Source organism: Gossypium raimondii, chromosome 10, assembly GCF_025698545.1.
Source record: "Gossypium raimondii isolate GPD5lz chromosome 10, ASM2569854v1, whole genome shotgun sequence".
NCBI classification, from domain to species: Eukaryota; Viridiplantae; Streptophyta; class Magnoliopsida; order Malvales; family Malvaceae; genus Gossypium; species Gossypium raimondii.
This window is the reverse complement of record NC_068574.1, coordinates 48,683,293-48,704,798: the sequence shown is the minus strand read 5'-3', so window position 1 is coordinate 48,704,798 and position 21,506 is coordinate 48,683,293. Positions and strand designations below refer to the sequence as shown.

Sequence of the window (21,506 nt, the reverse complement as noted above, 5' to 3'; positions counted from 1 at the left end):
GGGTCCGAGTTACGAGATATCACATTTGTTGTCGAAGTAACTACCATTAAGTACATTGTAAATTAACCATCAATACAATCAATCATGCCATAAACACATGTACATTATGATGCACAATAAAATCTGAGCCTTAATCGAGCTTACGAAAGCTCTTTTGCTGACTTGAGCATGAAGTAGGACCGAATTGCAAAATTTTCAAAATTTTAAAACAAATATTGATACCCTAATTAGGTATCGGCATCATTCTTAGCTTCGATGTTTAGAAAAATTGAGTAAAAATCAATAGTATTGGTACTTGTCATAAAGTACCGGTACCTTTCTCAAAGTATCGATACTTTACTCTGGTATCGATGCCATTTTACAATTCGATATTTAGAATATTTTAAAAAAAATCACCAAAGTATCGATACCGTTGCCAAGGTATCGATAACTCATAGAAAATTTCCAGCTTTTTACTTTTGGTACCTATTTCATTTCAATCCTTAAATCATTTCGTACTAAAACATTCCCAATTCATACTTAAACATACACAATGTCCACAAATATCCTCTCTACCAATTTCATCAGACAATCATCCCTCAACCTGTCATTTTCACCTGCTATGAACACAATCCAAGCAGTAACCATTACATTTCATGCTAATTCATATCCTAATGGTACCAATTCACACATCTATAAACTTTCTAACCATTACCAAAACATACATATATCATAAAGGTACTAACCATTATTACTCCATTCCTTATACCAAGTTTGCATACTTCTTAGATATCATCAATCAACAATAACACACATAAACCCAACTCATGCCAAACTACAATCACCAACTTGGTATATACATGTTTGTATTTATTTACCTATTTCAAATTCAACAATCCAAAACATAACAAAACATTAAGGTGACTCTATTAGATACATACAATGTAATTAAAAAAAGAGGTTCACCAACTTCGTTGAGTTCAAAATGTTATTTGGATGCTGAAGTCAACACTCGGGATCACATCTTATACCTAACTTGATCACGGGAAACAAAATCGTACACTGAGCGATAAAACCTAGTGGTAATTCTATAATCCAATATAATATTAACAAGTTTATATAAATGTATGCACCTAATTCAAATCCAATTCACAAATTAATCAACATATAGTTTTCATACTAAAATTTTCTTTTCCCACATTACTATTACTTGCCATTCCATTCCACATTATATCTCACAACTACCTAATAATTCCATTCCACATCTATACACATATACTTATTCAATTTCACAACATCATTGTAACATAGGTTTAGTCACTTATATACATTATTTATAAGCATACACATTCAATTCCATTTCATTTACTTCAATCATTTCTGAGTTTATTAGCTCAATTTCTTGATTGGCCCTACGAGTTCATTTTTGACTCATTTTGCATCATTTAAAATTTATTTCACAACTTAATGTATACAAACATAACATTTTCAATTTGATTACCTTGATATACAACCTGCATTCTGGTCTGGCACCTCAGTGCTTCATTAGATAAATTGAAAGAAATATACTGGCACACGTAATGCATCATCGAATAAATCAAAGAAAATATACTAGCACACATAGTGCATCTTCGGATATACTGAAGCATTTACACTGGCATACAGTGCATCATCAGATAAACCAAAAAAAAATGTACTGACACACATAGTGTATCATCGGATATACCGAAACATTTATACTGGCGTACACAATGCATCATCAGATAAACTGAAGGTAATGTACTGGCACACATAGTGCATCATCGGATATACCAAAGCATAACTTGTACATTTAATAGATAGCCACTTCCCAATTCCATTATAAATTCATTTTACATTCTATCAATCTCAATTTCATCATCAATTTGCCATTCCAATCCCATATATAACCATCTCAACTCTATTTCATGATAATTTCATATATCAGATAAATTACACAACTTTCTATTCTATTCTATTTAGTCATTTATCTCGCTGTATCATATCAATTAACTCATACAAGCATTATATACTTACCCTGTGACTAAATCATGCAGTTTAGCATGAATGAGCAATAATTAAATTGGATCGGATTATAGAAATACAAATCGAGAATGTCGAGTTGTTCATCGACGACTTGAGGAATCCGGGTTGATTTTAGCTACGAATTAATATAAATATACAACACCATCAATATTCAACCAAATTCACAATCAATTGTCATTTTATACAAAATTTTCATTTTACTCAATTTAGTCCCTAAAACCGGGACTAACAGAACTTTCAATTTAAAATTCCAAATTGCATTCTGATTTCACTATACTCCATTACGAACCTCCTATTTCTTATTTTTACATATAATTTTATAAATTATTCAATTTGGTCCCTAATGTACGAAACTATCAATTAAATTTATAATTTAGTCAATTTTCACATCTAAGCTTAAAATCCATCAATTTAACACCTAAAACTTTAAGAAATCAACAAAGGTAACTTTCTAAAAGTTTAACAGTTTTACAAATTGATACATGGGATAGTTAGATTAAGCTTCTATGATCTCAAAAGCATAAAAATTCCAATAAATTGGCTAAATTGCACTAACCGATTGAAGCTTCAAAGTTTGAAGCCCTTGGACGATTTTCTTGGTTTCTTTGGCTATAGAATTCGGTGGTGGTGAGGAAGATGAAGCTAAGTTTCTCTTTCTTTCCACCTTTATTTGTTTAGTTTATAAACTATAAAAGTTAAATTATAAATTTTAATAATAATAAATTTACACAATACACCACTGTGCACTATAATTATGTCTAAAATGGTTTATTTGAAAATTTAGACCTTGGATTTATAGCAATTTTAATCCCTGAACCTTTAGCCAATTAATAAATCTATAGCGATTAGACTTTACAATTTAGTCTCTGAATCCTAATTAATCACAATTTCAGTTAAATTACTAATCAAATTTTCAATTCACCTATAAACTATTTATGGAAACGAGGTCTCAAAATCACATTTTTCAATACCACTAACTTTTGGGTTGTTACATGTCATGTTGCTAAAAGCGCAATCAAGATTTTCCCATATTGCATTCTCTTCACTTCTATTGTTTGTGATACATACACAGATAGAGTGAAATTTATTTAATTTCATTCATCGAAGGTGCCAATTTTCAAGTTTGGAAAATCAATTGACTTACGGTGAGTTTTTGGATGGGATCTAGACATTTTTTTGGTTGAGATGTCTTTATAGCGTTCGAGGATCTATTTCTTAAATTTGAAACAAAATTTGAATCACTTGATTTCGATTTCGAGAGCTCAAGTTTTGACTATTTTAGTGAAGACTGTGTGAGCAAAATTTCTGGACGAGATTATTATGAAAATTGTGAGTTTGGGGCTTTTAATTCGAGTTTAAATCATATTGGGTTTGATTTTTAGGCTTAATTTTTATTACATATAAGCCCAATATTGTATTTATTAGGTATTATTTATTATTTATTTATTCCAAATTTCAGACATTTTTAAGTATTTTAAGCTGTGTAGGAGTATTATGTTTTTCTAGTCAAACAATAAAAGTTTTATGTTTTTTTAGTTAAACAAGAAAGTCTAGTTTAAAACTACTTATTGTTTAGATTAATTGGAATTTTAATATAGTTAAGAGTTTTATTTGGATGCACTTAGCTAGCTTATAAAAAGATCTCTTCATTGTTCGTTAGACACAATGATTTCACTAATAAAGTTTTCAACTCAAGGAGTTAACTTCTTTGAGCAAGACTTCTTTCTTGTGATTTTTAGAAGTAGTTTCATTGTCGATTTTCTTCAAAGAGTTATGAAAATTCATTCTTCATCATTCAATTTGCCAAGGATTATTTATTGGAGAGTTGATTAAAGTCATTAATTGAGTTTGTTAGTATTATATCTCAAAAGGTTCAATTGGACAGTTATCAATCTATCTATCATATCCATCGTTTACTAATTCCATCTTCCACTTTGTTTTTTTCATTTATTTATTTATTTATTTATTATTTATTATTTATTATTTATACTCAATTTTTATTTTAGTGTTTTCATTTTCTTTATTTCTAAATTTATTTATTTCTTCTTTACTGGTCAAATCTGAATCTTTCTTTCTCGAGTTAAACAACTTGAATAAAATCTTAGTCTGCTATTTCTTATCATTTTGTCTACATAAAGATACCTCCATGAACTTAAGAAGCTTTTGTATCCCTTAATGTCCTTATGAGATAATGAGAACTTTTCCTCTCTACTTAAGACTTGATTGAAGTCTCCAAGTATGAGCCATAGGTTCGAGCCGATGAGTCGAGCGATATTCTTTATTTGACCCCAAACTTGAAACCTTTTATGTAAAGTTGAGTGTTCATATAAACTTGTAATCCAACATTGTCTAGATTTTTCATCGTACGCACAAACAAGGATTAGATTTTAATTGACAAGGATAGGGCTTAAAGCCCAAAAACATGATTCCTCCCACCATAGGCAAAAGCCCCACTTTTGCCTTTAGAACTAGTACCAACACACCCATTATATCCTAACTTACTAGCTAACTTAGACATATTTGATAAAGGTTTCCTAGTTTCCATTAAGATCACTACACAAGGCTTAAATTTATTCACTTGATTACTAATATAGTTAGTTGTTAGAGGACACCCCATTCCCTAACATTACAACTAAGTACAATCATGGCCCTTTTGGGGAGTGTTGTGAGACAGTCCACTTGAACTCCTCTTCATCATTAACAAAATCATCATCTGATGCTTCCACTCGACGCCTTTCACAGTTAGTATGGTCTGCCATGTCTTCATTATCCATGTCTTCATCTCCGACTCTTTTGGAATTGCTTGAGTTTGAAACTAATTGATTACGCTCCATGTGATAAGCTTGTGTGATGACTAGCTTGAACCTAAAACACTAAAGTCATTAAAGCTTTAACTTTCTTATTTCAAATAAAACCTATTTAGTGTTCTACATAAATTTTCTTTATAAATAGTTTTGATATAAAAAAAAATTCACTCATATTGTGGGTATACCATAATCTAATATAAATATGCCCTTATTTGGCAATTGGCTGATAGTTGATAGTTGATTACTGAATGCAATGGCTGGTTTGACCAACTGATTCTATTAACTGTTTATTTAAAACTGTTTGGTAAAACTTAGCTGATAGCTGAAAGTTGATGTGTAAAATGACGAATAAGAGTATGACACATTTTATTGTTAAATATTTATTTGTTTATAATACTTTAGTATTTATTGGGTGAAATTATTGAAATAAAACATTATTACCAAGGAATTAAAACATCAATTATAGAAATTAATTAGTTAATTTTTTGAAATTTTAAATAAACAACCCTATTAGGTTTGAAAGCATGTGGCAAATAGAGTAATTTTTTAGTAAGTATGGTCACATATGTCATTCCACATCTCTCATTCCCAATCATTTGTGAAAAAAAGTTGTCCATCCCTGAATTTTCGTTTGGAAGTTTTAACTCAACAAGCTTATGCAAACCTTCATTTACCGAACACTACAATTATAAAGTTTGATTACTCAATCCTCCATTTGAGCCCAAATCAACTAAAAGAGGCCTAATGAACAAGACCCAAGCTAATGAACAAGACCCAATACACTACCCAACCTAAACCCTAGCCCAATACACCTAAAACAGTAGTAGCAAGCGAGCGCCGCAGCCTCCCCGCCTTCAGTAGACCCCGATCGGCGCACGTTTCGGGACAACCTCCTCTCCACGCACGTCGCTCCACGAACACCTGCAAAAACACGGACTCAAAGAGTCCCAGAGAGAAGAAACAGCAAAAAAATAGCCTTTAGATTTAATTATTTTTTCGATTTCGGGCTATAAAAGGCCATTTATATTTTGTAAAAGGGGAATTCAGTGTAAAAAGACATAAGAAAATAGAAAGCAATACTGAGAACAACAAGGTTTTTAAGGTGAATCGGGTGTTTATATTCTTTTTTTCTTCCTTCTGCGTTTTATATTTTAAAGGAAATAACAAAGAAAAAGGAGGGGGAACTCACCTCTTTGGCCGGAAGCAGTGATCGGCGCCACCTCCGTCGCGATCGGAGCCGTGGCGCACGGTTGAACGGCGGCGCTAGGGGCAAGGGCTGAAAACCCTAGCAGAGCACCAGAGGAGCTTTCTTTTTTTTTTTAGTTTTTTTCTTTTCATTCGATTGTAATGATTTTAAAAGAAAAATTTGTTTTAAATACTGATTTGAAAACAGCGCCGTTTTGTCCATGCCTTGACCCGCGCGGTGACCCAACCCGAAGGGGAGGATCCCCGCGTTTGGCTTTAATGGTCTAATTGTGAATTTAGCCCCTGGCTTTTGCAATGCGCCCCAAATTAAACCTGTTTGTTGTTTAAAATTTGGGCCGCCTATTTTAATTTTGCTTCAATTTGGTCCCACGCTACGCAGCGTTTTGGGGGTGGGATTAATTTCCCTTTTAGTCCCCACTGTTGCTCGCGCGTCTCAATTTGGTTCTTTTTTGTTTATTGCGAATTTACTTTTTTTCGTTTTAATTCAATCTGGTCCATATTTTTAATTTTTTTATTATCATTATTATACCTATCTATGTACACGCACATGCGTTTTTTTATCATATCTATGTATATACTGTATATATATTTAAATGTTTTATATGCATATGTTATATACGTTATTATTATTATTTTATAACATACGTGCATGGTTTTTATAATGCATACACATACGCATGGCTTTTATATAATATATGTAGAAGCCCAAATTTTCGGCCCAATAATAAATAAAAAACCCAATATCCAACTAAACCCTAGCCCACAAACTTTCAGCCAAAAGAAAGAAGAAAAAAACCTAGCCGCATGGCTCCCACGCCTCTGCCTCTCCTCCTGCTACTAGCCACCGCCGCCATTAGCCTATCACAGCCTCTGCCACGCCTCTGACACCTGCAGAGAGCAATAAACACACAACAGCAAAAACACCAAGCAGAAAAGGACAAAAAAATAGAAGCAAACAGTCTGAATATTGGCTATAAAAGCCAAAACGATTGATTGTACTTTTTTTGACCCAGATCAGAAATCAAAAAGCGGAAGAGAAATTTTAAAAGGTTGAATTCTTGCTATTTCTTCTTCGTTTTCCCTTATTTATTTTATCTTATTTTGTTTTATTTTTTTCTTCTTCTTTGCAAATCTATTTTAAAGTAATTAAAAAATCAAAAAAAGAGAAAAGAAAATACTCACCTGAATCGGCCCCTGAAGCCGTTGTCGTCGTCGGCCCTTCGCCGTCGTCGGACGCGAGTTTAGGAAGGCGAGGCTTTCCGCTTCCCTCGTTTCCCGTTTGAGCCTTGGTCTCTGAACGCTCCCAAGCGCTGGTGGAAGACGCCTCAGAGGCTCCGGCCACCGGCGGTGGGGAGGCGTTCTGGCGGTGGGGCTTCTTGCCTTAGAACCCTAGCGAAAAGGGTTCTCCTTTTATTTTTATTTTTATTTGTGTTCTTTGCAAAAATGAAACTATGAAGCGATAATTTTTTAGCTTTATGTTGATTGAAACGGCGCCGTTTGATGGGGGATCTGCGCATGCTTTGCCCTAATGGGTAATTTATGCATTTAATCCCTCCATCTTGCGTTGAGGTGCAATACGACTCTTTATTTCTTTTAGATTTGGGCTGCAAATTTTGATTCTGTTGCAATCAGGTCCTTCGACCATGTTTAGTCTCTCGGCTGAAACGCTGCGTCTTGGACTGGGGAATATTTCCCTGAAGGTCCTTCGAGCCTTGAGCGCGTTTCATTTCAGTCTCAAACCATCATCTTTCATTTATTTGCAATTTAAACCTCGAATTTTGGGCCCGATTTTAATTTCGTCCTATTTTGTTTAATTAATTTATTATTCTTTTTTTTAAAAAAATATTATTAATTAATTCATTTGTTATTTTTTAAAGAACTCTTCTTTATTATTATGCATTTTAAGTTTTACATATATTATTTATTTTAAATGTTTCACCTAATATTTATTTAAAATTTTTATTTTACATTATTTGTTTTAAACTATCATATATATATTGTTCTTTAACCTTTTAATTATTTTTATCTTTTATTTTTGATAAAGAAAAGGATACTGTTTTGTGTTTTTATTTATTGTATTTTATTTATTTTAAACTATATTAGTATTTTTCATTTTAAGTTTCATATTTTGTTTGCTTGAGATATTTACCATTCATTTCAATTGATCTCATATGTTATTTGTTTTATAATATTAGTTACGTAAAATTGTTCTCGATTATTTCGTTTACTCGGATTATTAATATTGGCATGTTAAAGTGACGCATGTGGTATGATTATTATCATTATACACGCGTAATTTGTTCATTTGTTTTCACATTATTGTCATTTATTAACGTGATATTTTATTCGTGAATTATCATTTCATGTTCTATATTATCGTTTCATTTCCTTTCATCGCTTCAAAGTTATGTTTGATTTGTATATACCCATAATAATAAACCGGTCTATTTTATCACGAACAAAACAAATACATCTTGTTCAAGTGTTGTAATCGTCATTATAAAAAAAAATTCTAAAATAAGGCAATATTTTGCGTTTTGGGATTCGAGAAATTGTACCCTAACTTACTGAGTCTCGATTTTCTCGTTAAACCCAAATAGCAAAAATATCCTTTTAAATTTCCAAACACATAAAATTTTGAAAATAAAGGCAATATTCTATATTTAGAAAATTTGAGAAAATCGTGCCCTAACTCACTGAGCTTCGATTTTTCTCGCGTTGATTCTAAATAACTGAATATCCTTTTTAAAATTAAAACGCATGCGGTTTAAATACAAAATAAAAGGCAAGCTTACTCTCAAAAAATACGAGGTGTCGTGTCCTAACTTACTAGATGTGACATCTTGTTAATTCGAGATAAGAAGGCATTTTTCATTTTGATTTATTCGGGTCATTTTTAAAATAATGCAATGTAAAGAGTGATTGTATTTTTAAATTCTTTTCGAGTTTTTAATTTTCGACACCAAGACATTAAGTAATCAACTAGGTACCAATTTTGGGCGCATCGAGGGTGCTAATCCTTCCTCGTGCGTAACCGACTCCCGAACCCATTTTTTCTGAATTTCGTAGACCAAAAGCGTTGTTTTAATAAATCTAAACCGTTTATTAAAAATAATCATTGTTGTTTTAATAAATCTAAACCGTTTATTAAAAATAATCATTCTTCGAGGTGACCCGATCACACCTCATCAAAAAAGATTGGTGGCGACTCCCATTTTCGTTTTCATTTTCAAAAAACCAAGTCGACCCCGTTTTATAAAAAAAATGGTGTCAACAATATATATATATATATGCATTCTTTTTTATAGTATACATATCTCTATATATTTTATACATTTTTTATTTTATTTTCTAACTTTTACATATATAAATAAACTTTTATATTTTAGTTTTTTTATAAATATGTATGTACATATGTTTTATATTTTTTTACGATATACTTATATTTTTTTGTAAATATATATACATATGCGTATTTTGATATTTTATCTTCACAATTTTCACGTATACATACACATGTTTTGCATGCATATCCTTAGAAATTATTGTGAGCTTGTTGTATATATTTCTTTACCTTCCTTTTATATGTACACTCGTATTTACGTGTTAAATGCATGCTCGTACATATTTTCAAGCTTACTTGTATATTGTGCTCATATATATATTTTGTAAATACGTATTCATATATGTTCTAAATTAAAGTTTTTGCTTCATATTATACATTAACTTTTGATATACCCTTTTTGAAAATATATTTTGGTTTTAGCCGTACGTCAAAGTTATTTTCTTGATTCGAAAGTTTTTTTTTTTGAATAAAAGCATTATTCGAAGTTTGGGGATTTTCGAAGGAAATTGAGCCCTAACGTATTGGGTTCGGATTTTCTTTGTTAATCTTAAATAACCGAGGATATTCTTTATTCAAAATGCATGAGTATAAAAATTATTTTGGGAACTTAACTTTTTGTGTCCTAACGTATTGGGTGTGGCATGTTACTTTCTCAAAATGAAAATTTTTGCATAAAATAAAGTGATATTCAAAGTTCGGAGATTATGAGGAATTGTACCCTAACGTATTGGGACTCGATTTCTTTACATGACTTGAACAATTGATTATCCTTTTTTAAATTCCATCATTTGATTTGATTTTAAAATCTTTTTAGCCTTCAACACTAAGACATCAAATAATCGATTTGGTACCGATTTTGGGCGTTACGAGGGTGCTAACCCTTCCTCGTACGTAACTGACTCCCGAACTCGTTTTCTTAAAACTCGTAGACCAAAATAATTTTTAAGATGAGCCGATCACACCTTAATAAAGGATCGGTGGCGACTCCAGTTTTGTTTTTAAAGTCGACAACTAAATTTTTGTTTAAAAAAAAACGGTTTCGACACCCCATATATATATCCATCATTGGGTTCAAACTTTTGATAATTGAATAATGAAATTGGATATGATTTTCCCCAAGTATATTAATAAAAAGAAATAAAAAGGATAATTATTACTATTATATTTCGCAAATTTCCTTTCCTTTCAATTTTATTATATTTTATTGGATTAATTTCATCAAACATTCTTAAACTATTGTCCTAATTTTAAATAAGTATTTAAACTTCAAAATATTTCAATTGATTCTGAACTCAAATTACTAGTATTGTATCAATTAGGTTTTTTTGTCAGATAACTATTTTAGATCTAACATGGAGCATATTTAAAATATATGGATCAATGTGTAAAATGTATGTACCTACCGCATTGACAATGTTAATGTGACGTGTTAGAAAAATCCAAGTCAATAAAATTTAGGAGTGATATCCTTTTTTAATACATCATTTCCAAATTGTTTGTGTAGTATTTTAGGAAGGATATATATTTTTAATACATCATTTCCAAGTTGTTCATGTAGTTGCTATATACGTGTTAGAAAATCTAAGTAAATAAAATTTAAGAATATGTTTATTTCACGAAAATAATTTTCTAAAAATGACTTCTAAAAATATATTGATTTTTTGGTATTTGGATCATCCTATGTAAAATATTTTCCGTTATTTCGACAATTTTTTAAATCAATTTTAAAAGTAATTTTAGTGAAACAAACACAATATAAAATATATTTGTTACAAAATATTATTAAAACATTATTTTCTAACAATTGAAATTTATTTTATAATAAGACAATATTTTATAATAATTAATATTTTATATGAAGCTAATAATAAGCAATGCAGGATTAATATTTTATATAAATATTTTATTTAACTTTCATACAAAAATAAAGTTCCTTGTAAGGGTGATCTTCTTAAAAATAGCATGAAAGCAAGCTTTTAAAAGAAAAGAAAGTTATTTTGGTTGACCAAATTATTTTCTATAAGAATAAGAAAATACATAAAATATTTTTCATAAACTATAAATATTCTTCAAATTATATTTGAGTTAATATTTAATGTTTAAGCTAATTGATAAAAGTCTTGATTAATAAAAATTAAAATTATTTAAAATTGAGTTATAATTTTAGTATGTATAGTGCAATTAACATTATTTTTATTAATTATACTTTTAGGATAAAAAAACTTTTGCTGGCACACATTTAAATCGTCCTTAATATTTATAATTTAATTAATTAAGACTGTACAAACTATTTGACTCTTAAATACATCCACACATTTATTTTACAAAACCCTTCGTAGAGAAGAAATTAGGTGGATATCCTTATCTCGTATTTATTTTCGTTTTGCATAATTCAAATAGGATGTTTATTATTTTTTATTTTGGTGTTTAAACATATTTTACTATTCTTTTATCATATCCCCAATTTATAAATAGGAGGATAATGTATTAAAGTACACTCGAACTTACATCTTTCTACGTTGACAACAATACTCATGTCAGTTGAACTAAGACCCAATCAATAAACGCACTTTTAATATTTAAATTATAATATTATTTGAATTAAAATATATAAATATTTGCAAATATATTAACCTGCATATATATATATATATGTTTTATTTCCTATTTTAAAAGTTGAAAATTATGTTTCATAAATTTTTAATAATGAAGACATATTTGAATTTTAACTAGAATATGAAATTTGATATTTGAAAAATGGTTAAAAAATTGTAAAATAATGTCATGTGTCTTTAAATAAAAGAAAATAAAAATTAAGAAAACAAATTGAAAATAAAAACAACCGGGAATAAGAAATCCGAGTCAGAACTGAAGCGGAGATAAGCAACCAAACAGAACCCTACAACAACATCCAATCTGTTTTTAGAGCTTCGTTACTCCCCCTCTGTTTATCACTGTCTTTCTGCATTTGCTTTTTCTTTATTTTATCTGTTTTTCACTCACCTCCTCCATCGACACACCTTTTAATTTCTTTAATACCCTCCTCTCGATTAACCCTCCTCTTTTTTCTTCAATTAGTGGGCAAAAAAGGTTCGACAAAACCCAAATTTTAGCTTACAGTATAAAGACCAAAAGAATCTCATACTTTCTGGACCCCCTTTTCTTTGATTCCCGTTTTTAGGGCTTTTTTTTATTATTATTACTTCTGCTTATTGGGTTTTCTCATCTTCCTTCTCTCTATTGACTCCACTTGCACTGCTTCAAGGTGATTCTTCATTTGCCTACCATTTCCTTTATTAAACATCAACTCTCCATTTTTGCAAGAATTGACTCTGTGGTGTTCTTCATTTTGTACTTGGTATCATACATATTTGTTTCAAGTATTTCCCTATTTCTGTTATGGAATTTATGGGTTTTGGTTCCCAAATGAGTTTTCTTTGCTATTATTGCTTATTACATCTGCCAGGTTGAGAGAGGGATATGAAATGTTCCGTATAGGCTGTATTTAGTAACATATTGATGAAAAGTTGGTTGTTATTCCTGGAAATTAAAAAATAAAATAAAAACCCTCGTTTGTTCATTTCGTGTGGAAATTGCAAGCAAGGTTTGGTGTTCTTTCTATGAAATAATTCCCTTCTGATATATGTATGATTTTTTGTTTTCCCCTTTGGAACCCTGGTTGATGCTGTTCTGAAATATATACATTTCTGATATATTTTCTTTCGGTAGTTTTTCAATTGGTAACTTTAGATCTTATTGTTTCTTTTTCTGTTTGGTATCAGGTTGCAACATAAAATCTTTTGAATACTTAGTGCATGCAATTAAATTCTTAGGCTTACACTGTTATTGCTGGGTTTCGTTCTTTGGTGACAGGTGATTTTTTTTTTTTTGTTCAGAGGTGAGGGTTTCTTTCATGTCAGAGCTATTTTTGTCTGTTCCCTTAATATGCTAGGGATGGCTTAAAGTTATTTCCTTTCTTAAGAAGCTACAAGAATACATATAATTTCATGGCTCGGGGGAAGAATGGGAAAAAAAGGGGTTCAGAGGCAGGTCATCAAGTCACTGATGCAAAAGGAAGGGGGAAAACAAGTGAGGTAAAGGACTTTTCTGGAGATAAACTACCAAATGGCAATCCTTCAAAGGAGAATGTTACTAAAGGTCATCGTGCAGGGACTGAGAATAAATATAGGCAGAATTCTGAGAAATTTGTGTCAACGGAGAAGCATGGAGATTCAGCTGAGGATCTTGGCCAATCAATATCTTCTGGGAGTAATTCAGGGTCTTGCACTGAAAACAAACCTTCAAAGGAAGCTTCAAGTGGAAGGGAACAAAATGAAATCTCACCTGATGGGAACCTTAATCTGAAACATAAAAACGGATCTTGGGGCTGCTTGCTTAATGGTTTTCATCTTAAAAATGCCATGGATAATGTGGATTTTTCTGATACTGCGGCGGTAAGGAATGCGAGAGCAATAGCTGTGTCCACCTTCAAGGTGATAAGCCAGTGGCTTGAGAGACAAAGACCAATTTTAATTTCCCTAACAACTAATGTGTATAATGCTCGAGATCATGTCAGAGCAAAGTTTGAGAGATTATATCCCATTGTTTTGAAATGGCTTGTGCACTTTGGAAATATAATGCTTCTTTTGTCAATAATCTGGTTGGACTGTGCTCTTAGAGGCATTGATTCCTTCCTCCGCTTGGGTACAGCATCTCTTTTTCTGGTTATATGGTGCAGTATCTTCTCAGTAATTGCCATGGTTGGGATGATGAAGTTTCTTCTGGTGTTGGTAAGCACTTGTTCTATGTCATCAATGTTTTTCCTAAGGTTTCCTTTTCCGTGAGATCATGACGCCCCTCAATTTGCATATTGATGATTTTTTTGAACCACCATTTGCATAAAATTATGTTTTCACAAGTATTTATTTGATTTTGTTGAGGAATTTCCTGGACTACTGATTGCTAAGTCTCTGTAATGTTTCAATGATTTATTGAATATTTTGAGACATTTCTTGAGCTATTGACAAGTTATTGGTTCTTATTACTTGTGTAAATGTTGATTGCTCAGGCCATAGCTGCTCTGACAGCAGTTTTTGTTGGGCTCACTGTCGCAATGTTGGTAGTAGCTGTTTTTGGAACTATTTTCCTGTGGTTTTATGGAAGTTTCTGGACAACACTTATGGTGATCTTCCTTGGAGGTTATTATTTTTCTTTTTCTGGTTGGATTAGTCTTATTTGCTAATTTATTCCACCAAATTTATGGAGTTTTGGTTTTGCAATTCAGGATTGGCATTTTCGTTTAGCCATGAGCGTCTTGCATTATTGGTCGCCACTATATATTCTGTATACTGTGCTTGGATGTATGCCGGATGGCTTGGTTTGCTTTTGGCTCTTAATCTATCATTTATCTCAAGTGATGCATTGATCTACTACCTAAAGAACCACATAAATCAGCAAGCAGCACCAGATGGAAACCCTGAGCAAACCGATGGAATGTATGGTCATTCAGGCTTCTTCAATGACGAGTCAGTGCATGGTTCGTTCTCTGAAAATGTCCCAGGGTTTTCTGCAAACCATGGTCCTGGGGTAGCTTCAACTAGTGGGGTTGACACTGTGATGACTTCTGAAGATGAAGTTGCTCGATTGTTGAACTGCTCTGATCACTATTCTGCATTGGGTTTGTCACGGTATCAGAATGTCGATGTTAATGTACTGAAACGAGAATACAGAAAAAAGGTACGTCCTGTGTTTATTTTGCATTGTGTTGGTCACTCATTCTGAGTATTTCTTCAAATTTTCTGGAGCTTTATTAGCCAAATGTATCTAGTCAATTGGGTAAAATCTAAGTGAGCCTTTGTGAAAGTTCTTTTGGATCAGCTTACCCTTGATACCCACTGTTTTTTTTTTTATCGTTTTCAAATTGTTTTAACAAAAAATAGGAGCAAGATGTCTACGGTATTGAAATTTGCAGACTGTTTGCTAGGCAATGCTGGTCCATCCTGATAAGAACATGGGCAATGAAAAGGCTGCAGAAGCTTTTAAAAAGCTTCAAAATGCATATGAGGTAATCTCTTGGTTTATTATGCTCTCCCCCTTGTGGATTGGCATTTCTTTTCTGATAATAATAGAGCTTCGTTTATAGGTTTTACTTGATTCGTTGAAGCGAAAAACATATGATGATGAGCTTAGGCGGGAGGAGCTGTTAAACTATTTCCGTAGATTTCAAAATGCTTCTCAAAAGGTCTGAGCATACATCCTGCAACTTTTCACTTGAATATAAAGAAAGACTATCTTGTAGAGTTTAGTTTAAAGTTTCTGCTGATTCTTGCAAGGAAATGACTGTCTTAAGCAGTACATCCATAAAATCTTTTTCTTGCAGTAGATATATCAATCATTGCATCTTACATGATCTTTTTCTGCAATTCATCGCCAGAATGGCAGACATGGTTTCTTTCCCTCTAGATCTGCACGGTCAGAGGCTGATGGGGAGGAACCATTTGGAGAATCCAGGCGTATTGCCTGCAAAAAATGTGGTAACTTTCATGTCTGGGCACACACCAAGAAATCAAAATCTCGAGCAAGATGGTGCCAGGTATTTTCTTGCTCCCTAAAACATGTATCATTTTAGCTTGTTCTGTTTATGACTTTGACAATTAGCACATTCTCATCGAGCATGAGATCCCCTAATGTCTGACGATTTCATTTGTTCCCTAACAAGAAATTAATATTGTTTTTGGAACTTACCTAAGGAATGCAAAGATTTTCATCAAGCAAAAGATGGTGATGGATGGGTTGAACAATCGTCAGAGCCCTTATTTTTCGGATTTTTGCTTAAGGTATGCACTGTCCACCTCTCATTACATGCAGATACTATTCCATTTTTCAATTTCTTTGATTTGACACAAGTGATAATACAATCTCTTGAAAAAGAAAGAGTTATAGGGATTGCTTTTAGAAGTATTTACCCCAGTTAGTCGAGGGTCAAGTCTTGTTTGAGTTGATATTCTTAAGATCTGTTTCTACTTTTTTTACATAAAGTTAATTGGTTGTCGGTCTAGGTGGAAGCTCCCTCTGCCTATGTCTGTGCTGATAGCAAGATATACGATGCTACTGAATGGTATATTTGTCAGGTAAAGTCAACTTTCACTTGGTATTTGTTATCATGTTAATCTGCCACCCATCATGGATGCATTTCTAAGGAGGATTGAAGCATTTATTCAAAAGATTAACAGGAGCTACTGCTCTTTTTCTGGTTGCCTAAAAAAGTTTAAGGCGATCTTTGGCTGTTAGTAAGAAGTTTGACTTCGACCAAAAAATACCTATGGGGAACTGTTAATACGAAGATATCTGGAGTTGAATAGGATGCTAAATGGGTTTCACATGGAATTTTCACAAGTTGTACCCACTGACATCCATCTCCTTCGTGTATGAGACTGTATTAGTCTTTTGATATGAATCATGTCTACACTCAATACTGCTGGATTATGTTGCAGGGAATGAGATGTCCACCTAACACACATAAGCCAAGTTTTCATGTGAACACTAGTGTGACATCCAAGCATGCTACCGGCAAGGGATCAAGTTCAGGACAGAGAGGTGGCACAATGCCAACTCCTCCTAATCTGGAAGAAACGATGACCGAAGAAGAATTCTTAGCGTGGTTACAGAATGCAGTACAAGGAGGCATGTTTGACAACTTTAATGGTAGCAGCACCTCTGCTGAAAATCCATCTACGAAAGCAGAAAGCAGCTCGAAGAGCAGCAGCAGCGGTAGTGGAAGCAAGAGAAAGAAAAAGGGTAAGAAACAATGGTAAGCTGCAGTCATCATGATTTGTGTAGCCCCGGATTGTCGAGAGAGAAAGCAATTTTTGGCCATAAACATCCAGAAAACTTGAATCCATGTTTAACTTGTTCTCGGGCCGTGGGGCATATTTCATGCAGATTTTGTATAGCATTTACTATCATCTTCCTTCAAATAATTAGATATGGAGCATCATACCAAATATGAAATAGATTGCAGACCCTGGAGGGTAATCTTCCCGGTTATAGTATTACTAAAAAAATTTGCACTTCTCTTCTTACACATTCTTCATTTCATTTTGTTGTCAGTATCCTGATCAAAGCGTCAACTGAATTTCTAGTTCAATTTTTATTTTTTTTCCTTTGAAGAAATGCCTGACGATACTCTCAATTGCCACACAAGATGGTAGAACTATAATTCAGGACAATTTCCCTTTTTCTTTACTGAAATGGAAGTTGAAAGGATATTGTATTTTCTGAGGATAAATACTCCTATTAGTTCTTGTACGATCCAAATTTTATTCTCTTTATTTTGATTTGTTCAGTTTTAGTTTTAAGTCTTGAATTAAACGGTAGTTGTCAAATTTACTATTTTTAAAATTTTGTGTAATCACAAAAAGATTTCATGTTGAATTTGATATAACAAAGGATTTATCAGCTACTGTTAGCTGTTTGGCTCAAAACAGACTTTAAAATTAAAGTAAAGAATCTAAATCTATAACTTATGCATTGTGTAGGGGCTAATAATCGAATTTTACCAACTGCGAACTATGTGATTAAAAAAATGAAATTCGCACGTCTCATAAATGGGCTTTAAGAGGTGGGTATTGGGTGGTGAATTAACCATCTTTTTTATCCATAACTCCAGATTTAAAGATATATGTTATTAGACTCTGCAACTTCTTCAAGTTCCTGCAATGGAGTCACTCCTACACTCTTCTACGAAAATTGTTGCTCCCACCCTACCCAAACTTCAAATAAAATGTGGGTTCTTTGGAAACCAACACTCTTTTTCCATATTCCCGCAACAAAACTCTTGCCTTGGTCGTAGAAAGCTTTTTATTGTGGAGGCAAAGAAGAACAAAAACTACGATAATAAGCAAGACAGTCACAGTTTTATCCCCAAACCAGATGAGACCACTGGGTTCTTCCCTGAAGCTGTTCTTCTCAAAGAGGTCTCTTTTCTGCATAAACCCTTGTTCCTTTTTTTTTCTCCTTTTTATGTTTTCTTTCTCTGTGTTATTATAACTCTGCAATATCAATTGGGTTATATATCTATGTTCAGTAAAGATAAGAGTTTTTTCCCCTTTTTTTTTGCTTAGTAAGAAGAAAAGGCCAAGGCTTTCTTATTGTGAACTACCACTGCTTCACGTACTGTTTTTGTGTTCCGTTTGAGAAATTTTAGCTGCTTAATCTTTTTTTTTTCATGGAATTTGAGGTGTGGGTTTTCTCTTTGAATTGCAGAAGAAAGTTCAGGAAGATGGTAGACTTCTCCCAGAGTTTGCTGACGAAGAAGAACGTAAGTCAATTGTGGTCATTAAGTTTGTATAACCTGCTTTTATATTTCAGATGAATAAATATAGCCGCGTTGTACTCATGAAAATTGTTTGTAAATTTGCAGAAGAATTGTATGAATCTCTTAACCTTGAGCTGCAAAGCTCATTGAACTTGGAACGCAGTAAGCCTACTTCTCGTAGTTACTTTGTAGTTTCTGCTAGTATGATAGGATTAAACATAAAGAAATTTATGCTTGTTTTCTTGAAAAATTTATTATTCTATCATAGTCATCAAGCTTTTTATTTGGTTTTCACAATTATACTCTTTTCTCTGCTTCTTGCCTTTTAAAAAGCGAAAAATATCTTTGAAATGGTTTAATTGACTCCTCGTATTTGTCTGAGCGGACCATGTTGTTGCAAGAATTCTTGATTCATGAATTGTAGGATGAACTTATGTCACTACTAACAAGGACTTCAGCAAGTGTTGGATTCAAAGCTGATTTTAGAAAGTATAAATTGATTTATCGAACTCCTGAATATGAGGCCAAAGATATCAACATCTTGGCAGCCTTCCAAGGAGATGGAATATGAATATCTTAAAATGGGAGTTGAATAATTCAGGGAAACTCATGGTTTTATTAGCCTTTGTAATATCAAAGTTGCATTTTGGGGTTCTGATTTCTGTCAAATATGGAGAAGCAAACCTTTTATCATTGTATAGATAACGTGGATTTTCTTTTTTCAATGTTGTTTGACATCTGTTCACTTTGTTATGATTCATTATTCTCCTTGTTTATACAGTGCGGCACTACGAGGTTGTTTATTTAGTTCATGAGAAGCATGATGAAGAGGTTGAAAGTGTCAATGAGAAAGTCCAAGGTAACTTGGTGTAAATTGTATGCTTATTGTTCTTTTCATTTTGGGCTATTAGTATCCTTTTATTGAATTCCCAACATATTCTTTTGAAAGAATCAATGAGAAAGTTCAAGGTAACCTGGTGTAAATTTCTTATATTATATCTGCAGATTTCTTGAGGGAGAAGAAAGGCAGGTTATGGAGATTGAATGATTGGGGTCTTCGGAGACTAGCATACAAGATAAAGAAAGCTAAGAATGCCCACTACATCTTGATGAACTTTGAGTTGGAAGCTAGATGGATTAATGAGTTTAAGACCATGTTAGACCAAGATGAAAGAGTCATTCGGCATCTGGTGATAAAAAGAGACGAGGCAATCACTGAGGATTGTCCACCTCCACCCGACTGGCACACTGTTCGTGCAGGTGGTGATGATGAAGCTGAAGTCGAAGATGATGAAGATTATGATGATGGTGATGATGTATATGAAGTTGATGATGATGAAGAGCTGGAGGAGGAGGATTGGGATGGAGAAGATGATGTGGATATCTTTGAAGATGGTATTGTTGCTGGAGATGATGATTACATAGAAGAATCAAATCACAAATCAGGTAGTGTTGGGAATGAAGGTAGAAGGAATCTTAAAGCTCAAAAAGTTTCTAAATAGGTAAACATTCTTCTTAAATCTCTCTCAGCATTCAGGTGTTCTTGGAAGGTTTGTATGTTTATGAAATTTCATGACTATTTTTAGTATTAAATGAAGAAATTATATTTTTGATACGAGCAATGGAAATCATCTACAAACCTCAAGACCCACACTTGCTATGACAACACTTCCAATGGCAGGTTAAAATTACTGATAGAAAACACTTCAGCTGACCCAGCCATTGATTTTTTGTTGAATCAACAATAATTTAAGAATTTAATGCCAGCTTAATTAGAAGAACCAAACTCCTCCCAGTCATCCCGAGTAATAGATAAACACTACTAGCTTTCTTTGAGGTCCACTTCGCCCTTTAAGCAATACCTGTAAGTCACTACCACTAGCAAAACCAAGTACACCGTGAGTAATAATTGAGAGTAAAAAAAACCCATGGTTACTTCCATTTCGTCTGCATCCATTGTTAATATCTGAAATTCAAACTTGGGAATTATATGCCAAAATCTCACATTATTATTGAGAATATAATATTCCTTGAATTAAATGCACCCTTAAAGCGCCTCAGGTTCACATAATATTAGATTACTTAGAACGTTATACATTCTTTTATTTAAATTCATTTAGCTAAAATATAAGATTGCTGCTATTTAAGCTTATACTATTTTATATCTAGTTTTTAAATAAATAAATTGGAAATTAGCGAAGATGAATAAGTAGCTGGGGCTTTTTTTATATATATATATATATAAAAGTGATAGGAATTTTTCTTTTTGTACTTACTCTAGCAGCAGTTCCAGGCCAAGCTTGAGTAAAGATAATAGGTAGAAACTTCTTGTGTTGGCTCAATCTGGTACATGTATACATCTACTTTACAAATATATCAAAGGATAAACAAAATTATCATTTTGATTTAAGTCTTTACAAATGGGGTAAAATTATCTAAAATCTCACATTATCATGGGAATGTAGGATTAACTAAGGAAGAGGTGGTGTTCAGATTATCGATTATCCCCTATATTTTAAAATCTTAGCAGTAGTAGAGTGTGATATTATCGACTTAAAGTAATCTTTGAAATCTAAATAGAATGCTATTCCAGAATCTTACCTTATCCTCGAAAATGTAGGATTACTTTTGCAATATGGTTACGGGGATATAATATTATATAGCCATTATCGGAAATGTTCCATTACTTGTTTGGATCATGGGCGGGAATGTAAGAATTTTAGTGATTAGTTGATGGAATGTAATATTACCTAAAAGTACATTAAATTAAGTAATAATTATTTTTAAT

The 21,506-nt window shown here is 32.6% G+C and overlaps 2 protein-coding genes across 3 annotated transcripts; both read left to right on the top strand.

Annotated features, from left to right (window-relative positions):
- The first annotated feature begins 12,261 nt into the window (after positions 1-12,261).
- On the top strand, positions 12,262-17,710 carry LOC105776629 (uncharacterized). Of its 2 annotated transcripts, none has more exons than XM_012599401.2 (10): positions 12,262-12,667; positions 13,299-14,192; positions 14,471-14,600; positions 14,687-15,138; positions 15,386-15,466; positions 15,545-15,643; positions 15,836-15,994; positions 16,152-16,238; positions 16,461-16,532; positions 16,896-17,710. In XM_012599401.2, exons 2-10 carry the CDS (start codon positions 13,410-13,412, stop codon positions 17,214-17,216), a joined length of 2,184 nt encoding a protein of 727 aa, XP_012454855.1. In that variant the 5' UTR covers positions 12,262-12,667; positions 13,299-13,409; the 3' UTR covers positions 17,217-17,710. The 2 variants fall into 2 exon arrangements, with proteins under 2 accessions (XP_012454855.1, XP_052477546.1); XM_052621586.1 differs by having other exon boundaries at positions 13,276-14,192.
- Positions 17,711-18,037: 327 nt separating this feature from the next.
- Positions 18,038-20,333, top strand: LOC105776630 (protein REGULATOR OF FATTY ACID COMPOSITION 3, chloroplastic). The gene is made up of 5 exons (XM_012599402.2): positions 18,038-18,377; positions 18,667-18,721; positions 18,824-18,880; positions 19,500-19,577; positions 19,724-20,333. Exons 1-5 carry the CDS (start codon positions 18,120-18,122, stop codon positions 20,218-20,220), a joined length of 945 nt encoding a protein of 314 aa, XP_012454856.1. The 5' UTR covers positions 18,038-18,119; the 3' UTR covers positions 20,221-20,333.
- The last annotated feature ends 1,173 nt before the right edge of the window (positions 20,334-21,506 follow it).